Raw genomic sequence first — 12,414 nt, 5'->3', positions numbered from 1 at the left:
TATTTACCTTTTATCTGAAAAATAAATGCTCAAATTCATTAGGGTTTGCATGTCGGTGTAATGTGCTATTTTTCAAGAATTTACGATACGGAAAGTAATAATGGTTGCTTCTTCAAAAGGAAAGCCATTTGGTGGAGAATAACGAAACCCTTTGATGACATCACAACTTTGCCGTTAGACGTAGACTATAAACTTAGATGATTCAGCAAACAACTTAAACAAGAACATCTTGAAATAAACTGGATATTATTATTCCCGCTGGTAATACAACGGAACAAACCGTATTTATATACATCATTATGACTTTCGGTTTTACTTCGTTTAGTGTTTGTGTTTATATTCTAAAGCCACCTCGGGCAATCTGCTTTGTCTACCGAGAGGAATCGTACCCCTGATCTTAGCGTTGTAAATCCGGAGACTTACCACTGCCCCACCGGGAGACTTACTTCGGGTTAGCACTTGTATACCAGACTCCCCGGTGGCTCAGCGACAAGTTTGAGGACTTATAACACTAAAAAATCGGGTTTTGATAACCTCGTTGGTCACAGCATAGATAGCCTATTGTGTATCAATAACAAACAAAAAGTGGAGAGTATTGTTTTATGGTATACGTAAACACTACTGAACGTGTCTTACTTGTCTTCAGTGTAGCGTTCCGAAAAAAAGATTCTAGATTATTCTGGTAGAATATGAATACGTAACTTTATTTGTTACAGAACGTAATTATTTAATTGGTTTTAATTTTAAGAGTTTGGAATTCATATTAATTTGTAGTTTTATTAAAGAAATCCTCGTGATTTTTTTTATATTTATAACTTTATCTTGACAAATATGATGATCTCGGCGGTGAGAGATGACTTCTGACCCTGTATCACGTGATCGAGTTAGACATAAGTAATCAGATTTAGTTTCTGTGAAACATAAAACCGATGTTTGTAAAACAACTCTTTAACATGATTGAGTCACGGGTCAAAGAATAGGAATATTAATTGTGTATAACTTATGAACACCGTCTGCACGAGCCCTGTGCATATTTATAATCTCAAGCTTTCGTACAGTCGGTGTGGATTTGAAGGATTAGTTTATCGCTTTGACTTGTAAAGAGCTAAACATTGTTAACCACACGATACAATTAGTTTTAATTTATTTATGTTAAGTATGAAATGTGACAACAAATCAATTTATACACAGCTTCTCCCCGATTTTTATTTAAACATATAGTCTTCAATCTTATTTGTTTCAGGCCTCGTTTCATTTGCTTGTATTGGCTATTTTACTTTAACTTATAAAGTATAACAGAGGGAGTGTATAAAAGACTTAGCAAAAATTCACAACACACTACAATGTTGTTTTCCCTTTACGTCATTAACAAAAAATTAAAAACGAATATTCGTGTTTGTTTGCTTGTTTTATTGTTAACCACAAAGCTATACAATGGATTATCTATGCCGTGCTCACCACCGGTATCGAAACCCGGTTTTTAGCGTTACTAGCCTGCAAGCTCACTGCTGTGCCATTAGGGGCATGAATAATCATAACAGATACAAGTTATTTGTATAATCTTATAGAAAACTGGATATTCCAAGTCTTTTTTTATCGTAATAGGAAAGCATAAAATGTTTTTTGGTAAAACAAAAATGTTTTAAAACTCTGACACTTGTTTTATCCGTTTTATGAGTGTTGCATAAACAATACAGGCAAACCAACTTAAAACACATACGGATACTATGAATGAGTTAGATATAATACCACCTTGTGCTGTTATTTTCTCTAGAATGATAATATTAATAATTAGTGTCTTCGAACGGCTGAAGTATTAAGGACGATAACGTAAGTATACATACACTTTGTAGATTAAAATAAAGACTGGAGATATAATATTTACCCGTTGAGTATGTTTCTTTTAGATTAGAAAAGTCGTATTAGGACAATAGTAAGTTTAAGACATACAACGCTGAATTCCGAAGTTCGATTCCCCACGGTGGATACAGCAGAAAGCCCGATGTGGCTTTGTTCTAAAATGAACAATTACATCATCAAAATAAAAATAACGCAAGTTTTATTTTCCCCTGAAGTGGGGTCTTTTGAAGACTGTAAAATGACTCGCGTAGTTCAAATATATTCTGGTTCTTCACGCTATAGAAGTTCTACTATTAGTGGTACTAAAACTGTAGAGATTTTCCCTACAACAGCTGGAAACCTCAATTTGAACGGAGACTCCATAAAACAATCTAATCTGCTTTGAGATTCTAGAAGATAATTCTCAGCTGCCTATTGTATTACATTGTAGCTTTGATACAGTTTATGTGAATATTTCTTCTGTCATTTGTAAGGAATGACTGCATGAAATTGAACTCGCTTTGTTGATTAATCGAAAATAAAGTGACATATAGATGGCGTTTTGAGTTGTCTTTTATTCGACACGCTGAACCTGTATTTATGTACGATTTGAAGAATGCGTAATATTTTATTTAATATTTTGAATTTTTCAGTAGATTGTTTAAAATAAAAATAAATAATAAATCCAATCTTATCGTACTAAAAAAATAACATACATATAAACTTCACCACTATAAGAAGCCAAGGCTTGTTCGTTTGATTTACCCTCGTCTAAAGGTTACTAATGAAGTAAGCAATTTCCCGAAACTTGTACAACTCGGTGACAAATGGTAGATTGAATGATAGAATAGATTTCGTATGTATTTTTAGTATTTTAATTTTAAACAACTTTTCAGCTAAATAATTCAAAATAATAAATTAGTGGCATCATTTTTGTAAATTCCTCAAATCCTATATAAATATTGGTTCATTCTGGTGGGAAAAAGGGCAACTAAAAACATCATATGAATATAATATACAGTACAACAAAGAAGCCTGTTCTTGTTCTTTCGATCTGCCCTTGTCCAGCAGAGTTAATGTTGACGAATGGAATTCCACAAGTCAGTGACAAGTTGTGAACAAAATGATAAGACTCAAGTTGATATTTAATTTTAGAAAAAATATTTTGTTAAACCGATTTTATGTTTTGAGAAAAATGTCCTAAACATTCATCGGTTACCTTGGAAGATAAAACTTATTTATTTTCAGTTTGTTTCAGTTGATTGATTAAACTTATTTGTAGGTGTTGAAATAGTGTTTGATATGTTGAACTATGAATTCTTAAGGTTTTTCTTCAGAGCTAAATATAATTGATTTACACCAATAGATGGCATCAAAACATGAATATGTTATATTGCCATTAGTCGATGATTCTGTGTAAAAGCGGAGCTTATGTCCAGTACTATTCCTTTCGTATTGATAAGTTCTCACGTAACAACACAATTTGACACGTGTATTGCGAGATGAAACCAAATATTATTCGATGTTTACAGTCTGTTCGAGTTTGTTAAAGTATGGATGAGATACCAAAACGCAAAGAACAAACTAGTTGAAAATTTACTGTTTCAGCATCCTGTTTTATAATGTATCGTGTTTTTAGGCTAAAATATTAGCTGAGTCAAGTACGAATGGTTTATATATACGATATTTGTTAAATGAAGGTAATATTTGGACCTATTGACACTATATAGTTTGATGCGCAATTCGTGTTTTAAGGATGTTACCCCGAAATTGTGATTTTTTTTTACTTTAAGTCCTTAACTATAACATTGGAATAGCAGCCTTATTAGATATATGAAGTATGCAACTACAATTTTATGGGCCAAACGTTTTTCTTAAACGTAAGCGAATTGAGCTTAAAAAATAAAACTGCCAATTTAACTAAAGAAAGAGATGTTTTCAAAATATGATTAATAAAAACATTTGAATAATTAGGCATGTGAGATAGTGTGATAATAGTTCTGCTTAGTTAGTATGAGTTTTCACAAGATCCCTATTAATTTAAACTACTGTTTGTGCCACTAAATAGCCAAGTATGAAATGAAAATTTTACATTTTTTGTAGCGAACCAGGTAAATTTTAAGTTTTCAGGCGTGTGAATTTCGACAGAAATTTATTCGTTGATTGCTATACGGTTTTAGACGTTGTGATGAAATTCTCGTTTCTGACATGACCTAATGGTTAGTGGGCTGGACTATGGATCTGGGGGTTCAAGTCCCAATTGCCGCAGAGTTACACTCCGCATTTTGGTGCCGTGGATGCGTTATAGGAGTAAGGGTCATATCCTCCTATTCGATTAGAGTAGCCCAAAAATTGGCGATGGAGGCTGTTAATTAGCTGTCTTTCCTTTAGCGGCTATCGATTTAAAATTGAGAACGGCTAGCGCAGCTGACCCTCGAGTAGTTTTGTATGAATATTCGAAACAAACAGGAAAATTATCGGGAAGAAAGAATCAAAAAAGATAAAAATGGCCTCCAGTGGTCTCTGGTATTGAACATCGAGGAATGCACTACTTCCTCACTGCTATTCAATTAAAGTGGGTCACACGAGTAAAAAAAAAAAAGTTTGAGCATCATTTATAAGTAGCCTTTACATTAACACCTGACGTTGAAGAGACCACCATATGCAACCAACCATCACAGTTTATGACTCTACCACTTGACGTTGAAGAGACCACTATATGCAACCAACCATCACAGTTTATGACTCTACCACTTGACGTTGAAGAGACCACCATATACAACCAACCATCACAGTTTATGACTCTACCACTTGACGTTGAAGAGACCACCATATACAACCAACCATCACAGTTTATGACTCTACGTCCAAGGACTGATGGACCACCTAACCAGAAATATGAGTGAGAAACCCAGGATGCTCAAAGATTGGTAAGCTCCAGGGCTTATATAACGCCAGAATCCAAGGCTCGATCCACTCGGCGTACACAGCGCAGACGGGCCACTGTGCAGCTTTGCTCTAAATCAAAAACAAATCCAATTATAAATGAAGCTTTTAAGAATTCGAGAGCAGTTTTCATAGAAAAATACGATTCGGATATTACTTCCAATATTATGGCTGGAAAGTAGTGACGGGCATATTAAAAGTATTGTATTTCAATACATAAGAAAGCAACTTAAGACATGAAATGTATCATATTCGTTAACTTAAGCCATTACGCAGTATTATAGCGCATTCTGTTCGGTTCTGAGTATTAGGAGCTTTAACACTGAACTACAAAATGGTTTGGTTGAAATATTGGAAGCACTTTCAGGTCGTGGTATAAGTGTTCAACTTTATGTTTTGTCATGACTTTAGAAATATCGAATGTCATTTTTATCTATTTTAACATTTGTGTAAAAGATAAACACATAACCTATTGAACCCTTTTAATATGTTTCCAAATGTTGCCAATTTCAGTCTAGTCATAAAAACAAAGTTTAGTGATATAGAGCATTTTCGGTGGTAAGTTAAATTCGTTGTCTAAGGGTATATTTAATTATCTACAAGTGGATGGAGACCGAGTACCTGACTTCTTTTTTTTTATTATATATAATGTTGTCAATATCTCGTGCGCTAATTATATATAATTTTTATATCCCGGGGACACTTCGCTACTTTATAAAAAATCCTCTAATTATATACTTAAAGCCATTAAACAGATCATTGTTTTTGTCCTAATTGCTAGCTTACCAGCAATTGACCGAGGAAGTTTCTTTTTTTTTTTCGGGGTGGAGGATAGGGGAGAAGGTACTGGAATCTTTGGCCTCCATGAACAGCTGCTAACTGTTCATGAAAATTACCACAGTTTACGAGAGCTTCAGTTTAAGTCATTAGGATGTATTTCACGAATTTCTGCATTCGATGTTAACTGTTTTGTATCTTTGTTCATTTCTGATTTGGCGTGGTAATAATAGTATGTTATTTCAGATTTTTAACCTAAAAGAGATTTTTATAACTTTTCATGACTTAAAACAACACAGTATTTTCATTTACTTTGTTATTAATGTAATTATAAAGATTGAATAAATCAAAACTTTCGTAATTACGTAAATTAACATAACTTCTCTTTTGTTTTGTCTAGATTTTTCCAAGTTTTGAGATAACACCAGTATTGTTTAACATATCCATTTAGATATCACAATATTTTATCGGTATTTGAATAATTATTCTTGATTGTTGAATATAAATACTGTCACAATTAACGATAGAGATCACCTCTGTATGATAACAGAGGTGACCTCTATCGTTAATTGTGACAGTATTTATATTTAAGGCAAAGCAACTAAGGCTATTTGTCGCCATCCCTAACTTTGAACTATTGATCAGAGGGAAGGCAGCCATTCAGCAGCACCCTACTGCTCACCATCCATCCTAAGCTATTGATTATCACTTATAACCCACCCACGGTTTAAAATGCGGGTAATGTTTTATGGTACTGAAATTATTCAAACCCGATTCATCAGCTCCAAAACCTAGAACTCCATTACAGGGCCAACCTCGCCCTCTCGTGGTAGTGATAAGTGACTTTTTTGTTTTTTATCACAGCTAAAGTTCTATCATTTGCGTTAATTCTGAATCAAACGTACCTCAGATGAAAGAAATATGCATACACTTGTATATTTTTTGCCAGATATTTATATAAATAAAAGCTGAAAGTGAATAAATTCGTATCACAATAATTGTAACAGACAATGATGTTATTTATCCATCACCATTTATTAGCAATAAATAAATACGAAGCCCAATTCATCATTCGATTCAACTTGTCATTAAGTTATAACTGGTTTAGAGGAATTATCATTGAGTTATAACTGGTTTGGAGGAATCATCATTGAGTTATAACTGGTTTGGAGGAATTTCACTACTCATTAGTAGCATTTTTTGTTGTTTCTGCAACGAATTTAATTTAATACATGACATACTAAATACTATTACAAAGACATGTTAGTTGAAAATGATATTTAAGAAATAACTTTCTTTATTTTTAGGGCGCGGATTGGCTCTGTGTTAGAGCTCTGGATTTCGGAGTTAACGACTTTGAATTCATGCGGTACTACAAAATATTCCCTGCACTTTAAATTGTAAATGCATTGGAAGAGTACCAGTTAATTCCTTTGGATGGATGGTAGAGAGATGCTGATTTTCAGTATTTTCTCTGATTATTAGTTTGAAATTAGGGACGGCGGTAGAAAGCATTAGTAGCTTTGCTGAAATACAAATATTTTACTTACTGTTTACTGTGCCTAGTATTACCAGTCAACACTAATTTCGCTTAAGTATGTGCTTGATAATTTATGATTTAAGTTTATTGCATATTATACATTGGTTACAAACTTCAAAATCTTCTTTCTTCTTTCTGGACCTAGAAACTGATATTTTTTACGATGAAGTACAGATACAACTAATCTTCAAAAATTTTGAAATTTTATCCACTTCTTTTCGACAAGGAGTTAGTATAAACATATTTATTTATTTATTAGAAATTCAAGTAAAATGTACACACATACTACTAATAGATTTACCACCCGGTAAAATATGGGAATAAAATATAGGAATTGCAAAAAATTAATAATTTTCCTGTAATGTAATCTTGAAACTGAACATTTTGAGATATATATTTGCCTTGCTCATTGATTTATAATAATATGCGCCTGTCAGTTGCTGTATAGAATTGATCTAATTAAATTATAAAATGAACATTATTCAGGACACGAGGTTTAAATATTTCAAGCAAATTATTAAGATCAGTTAGGTAATGACGCAGAATAAACCTATATTAGTTATTTTTAATACTGAAAAAGACAAAAGCTACATATAATTTGTGTAAACACATGAGAAAATGATTGATCTAAATATTTTCATTATAATAACACGAAATTGTATTCAGATTGTAATTATTATCGCCTTAGAGACAACTATTACCAGTCTTAGCTTCGTAATAGTTATGTATTAGTTAGTATTTCTAATTTTTGGTCAAGCAGCAATTATACATAAATTAAAAGTATAATACCACGCTTAAATTTATCGTTAAACTTCCAACTGAAATGTTATTTATCACTTAATATATGATGAATTATTTATTATAAATATGCTATAAAACTCCTGAATTGTTTATCAATTAAGAACATTAAATTTCTAATTCTCTCTTATTAAATAGCGAAAGCCTTTGACATCACGTATGTGCGTTTGAAGTTTCATACTCCTCGACCCGAAAGCTTTGCTATTTACAAGCGTACGAGTGAAGATGGACCATGGATACCTTACCAGTATTATAGCGCCACCTGTAGGGAAACTTATCTTTTACCCGATAGTTCCTATGTCAGCAGGGACGAGGAGAGAAAGGCATTGTGTACGTCTGAATTTAGTGACATATCACCGCTTACGGGTGGGAACGTTGCATTTAGTACATTGGAAGGTAGGCCTAGCGCGTACAACTTCGAGAACAGTCCACTTTTACAGGTAATTATGTATACAAATTATACTTATACGAATATATGTATAACTAAAACATAAAGAGTTGGGTGTATTTTAACATCTAAAGAAGAATTTAACACTATAGTATTTCCTTACTTCATTGAGTTATTTTTATAAATTTTCAAACAACCAAACCATAGGGTCAAATAATAAAGCTATAATCTGATAGATGACGTGTATCCGCTGCTATGTTTGTTTCGCTTTCAGTTACCTTTCCTATTTTTGCTGCATTTCCACACTTTTGTATGTACTTTAGTTGTATTCCTACCTCCTAGATGACGCCACCATCAAAGTCAGATCTAAGTCCAACTTGAGGCACTCAACGCTCTCACGATATAAGTAAAGCTTAAGATACTAAATTTTGTCACAAGTCTACCTTATATTACTCAAAACTGTGACAAGTGTTATACAAGTCTACCTTATGGTACTCGAAACTGTGACTAGTCTTATGCAAGTCTAGCGGTACTCGAAACTGTGACAAGTCTTATGCAAGTCTAGTGGTACTCAAAACTGTGACAAGTCTTATACAAGTCTAGTTTAAGGTACTCAGTACTGTGACACATCTTGCAAAGTTACCTAACACCATCAACTCTGTTATTGTTAATAAACTCGCAACGCAAGTTGGTGCTGTAACATAAAAAAAAAAAAAAAGACTTTTTGTATGAATCTATACACTGCCAGTTTTCTCAGGGAAAGTTAATTTGAAAGTTTAGCCTCACTCTCCAATACACACTTAAGTTTTAAATTCCCACAACTACATTGCTAGTAATTCCTAAAATAGCTTTGTCCTCGTTGTTTAAAAAATCTTAAAAGGTATTTTAAATTTAGCTGGCTCTGAAACTTACATTGTAATATACTGTGTTTACTTGTAGTTGATCCATTCTTAACCATGATTATTTAGTTACCTTGTGGTAGATTAACGTAAGGTTACTGGTCTTAAACCTTGTCTCTGATGACTTTTTATATTAATAAAGAAAAACAGTCTTTAGATACCCTAGAATGAAGAATAATGTGGTATTACTCACGAAAAATAATTTATTAATAAGTACATATTTCACAAAAATGAGTTGTTTAATTAAAGCCTTGGAAAATTAGAAGAAACTCATGATTTGGAAAGTAGTATTGTAGAGTTCTAATTATTCAAAATCAACTCCAGGTTAACACTAACCATACTCTGTTGGATTTATAATTAGCTCTAGTTTAGCACTGATGAACTCATAATTGCCGCTCACCCTCAGCTCCAGTAGATACTAAAAAAGTAGTAATAATATCGACGTAACACTTGTGGTATTCTTAAGTAAAAGTGGTGACAAACAGTTTCTTTCAAAGACATTCCGTGCATTGCATAAAGAACTTTTAGGTTTTCCAAGATTACTTTCTTTTCTTATACGCTATCCAACCGCCTTGCGGTGTGAAAGGGTCAACGTATTCCTCCGCACAATAACGATGCGTGGATTTTTAATTAACACAAACAACCGCTCATTCTTAAGGACGAATCCTTAAGTGAAGTTAGCTATTAAATTATTGTAACAGGTTTTAACACATCTAATTTGTAGCTGTTGTTGATGAATTTTATTCAGGATTGAAGCTAACTTCTTTTTGTTACTGTTGTCCTATACGAGTTAAAAGTATTACTATTGGTTTCTTAGGCACATCAAGACTTTGAGAATAAACAGTTTAATCAACATTACACTAATATTCATATCAGTGAAACAATTGTTACAGTAAATGCGTTTCCGAATAAAATAGAGTTTATAATAATAATAATCAACCGCAACATAACAACTGTATTGACAAAACTCCCCTTAAATTAACAGTAAATGATGTAGGGATGAAACTAACAAACTGAATATGCACTCCTGAAAAAGTTGGTTTATTATATAGACTCATTTTAAAACTACCTTGTTGATTATGTATTATATTACCATAGAAATGTAAATTAGATTAATTTCGTATTAAACTGTAAGCATTATATTTGGATTGTTCACGTTTAAATGCTGGAATAATAAATTAACTTTGTGATTGAAACATGTTACTAACACACTGTTTGCAATACAGTGGTTTAAAATCAATAGGACATTTTACAACTAAGCGATACCCGCTTTCCACAAATTGTCACCTTGTTTGAAGTTTCGAATAATATTGATTCGTTTACATCCATTGATGGTTAATATGCTCGACTCCCAACCTGCGGTTCGTAGGATCGAAGCCTGATGTTGACAGTGCCCGCCCTTTAAGTCGTGAGGACGTTATAACGTTATGGTCAATCTCACTATTCGTCGGTAAAGAGTATTCAAAGAGGTGGTGGTAGAAGGTGTTTACTAGCTGCTTTTCTTTTAACTTGTGTATCATTTTAAAAATTAGGGATGACAGATAATCATAAATCTTTACCATAAAATTAACTAACTAACAATTAGTGTTGTACTTAAATAAACAACAACATACATTCAGTTTTCTACATAATAAGCGAAAATTGATTTATTGCCATCAGAGAGCGCTAAAAATCAATGAAAGTGTTTACATATGCAGCATTTTAAAGAATTGTTAAGTTGTTAAAGCTTCGTAAAAAACATGCTACAACGTATCACAAGAGCTTTATATAATTATAATCTTAATTTTGAACTCAGAAAACAAAAACAAAAAAGAGGGAATCCTCATTAGCCGCGACATTAATTAGATCTCAAATCGGTCAAGAGATGGAGCTATGAGCTAAAAGTTTGTATATGAAAAAAACTCTGAGCCATTCTATGAGCCGCTATGCCACGGCTAAAAATTGAGAGCTCAGTTTTTAGCTCACGTTCCAACAATACTGATTTTGACGGATCAGTTTTCTTTTTTTTTTTTGTATTAAATCAATGTCTCTTGTTTTTGTCATAAACGTCCAAAGTCCTTCTATTTAAAATTATACCCATAAAGAAATCTGTCCGGCTAGGCTAAATGGTTATGGCGCTCGACTCGCAATATGCGGGTCGCGGGTTCGAAGCCCCGTCTCACCAAACATGCTCGACCTTTCAGCCGTTGGTAAAAGAATATCCCAAGAGTTGGCGGTGGGTGGTGATGACTAGCTGCCTTCCACTGTCTTTCACTTCTAAATTAGAGACGGCTAGCGCAGATAAGCCTTGTGTAGCTTTGCGTGAAATTCAAACCATAAAGAAATCTTACTTGTGTATCTTATTTTATTTTCTTTTACGAGATTATGAACAACAAGAGTATGAAAAGAGCTCATATTCGTTCAACAGTCTTTAATGCTCATACAGTCTACAAGTTTAGTCTGCTCCTCCTAGACTAGCCTCCCAGTGGCACAGCGTTATGTCTGCGGACTTAAAACGCTAAAAACCAGGTTTCGATACCCGTGGTGAGTAGAGCACAGATAGCCCATTGTGTAGCTTTGTGCTTAACTACAAACAAACCTCCTAGACTAAGCGACTGATTCAGTTACTTAGATTTCTTTCATTACGCATGTTGAAATAATTAGACGTTCTATGCTAAGGAAAAGGTAAGGATAGTGAAATCTGACTATTTTTGAATATGTAGTTTTCTGGCCTTAAGAACGAGAGAGGTAATATGCCTTTCTACACACACCTCCTCAGTGTCCCTTTTAATTAATTTCTCATTATTGACACTTGCTTTTAGCATTTTTAAGCTCAGACGTTTTGTTTTATTTTTTCTGTCGATTGATCAGCAATAACGTCAAAAAGTAGTTGGAAAATTTAAAGTTTTTTCTAAAGTGTTTAAAAATATTAAAATAGATTACAACAGCAACTACTTCTAAACTGTTTTTTTTTCTTGTTATTGGTTTTTCCCTAATACATCAGATATTATTTTGAAGCGACAGATTGGGCCTTTCAACCCACTCGACAGCACAAGGTTTGATTTGTATTCATCACAGTATTTGCTACAGTTCATCTGTAGTAATTCATTATTCTAAATAACAGTCAGTTTGCGAAAACGATGAAGTAACACGACTGCCAGATCAAGAACACTTTATTTTCGAATCCGCATCCCACCAAACATGCTCGCCCTTTCAGCCGTGGGGGCGTTATAATGTGACGGTCAATC

General features: G+C 33.4%; 1 protein-coding gene across 1 annotated transcript in view; it reads left to right on the top strand.

Annotated features, from left to right (window-relative positions):
- Positions 1-12,414, top strand: part of LOC106459219 (laminin subunit gamma-1-like) — a 76,526-nt gene that overhangs the window by 30,116 nt on the left and 33,996 nt on the right. The window contains exon 2 of the mRNA XM_013918824.2: positions 8,039-8,340. Within this exon, the coding sequence (XP_013774278.1) occupies positions 8,039-8,340 (302 nt within the window). The remainder of the gene's footprint in view (positions 1-8,038; positions 8,341-12,414) is intronic.

Source organism: Limulus polyphemus, unplaced genomic scaffold (assembly GCF_000517525.1).
Source record: "Limulus polyphemus unplaced genomic scaffold, Limulus_polyphemus-2.1.2 Scaffold577, whole genome shotgun sequence".
Classification (NCBI taxonomy): Eukaryota; Metazoa; Arthropoda; class Merostomata; order Xiphosura; family Limulidae; genus Limulus; species Limulus polyphemus.
This window is presented reverse-complemented; position numbering and strand designations above follow the sequence as displayed.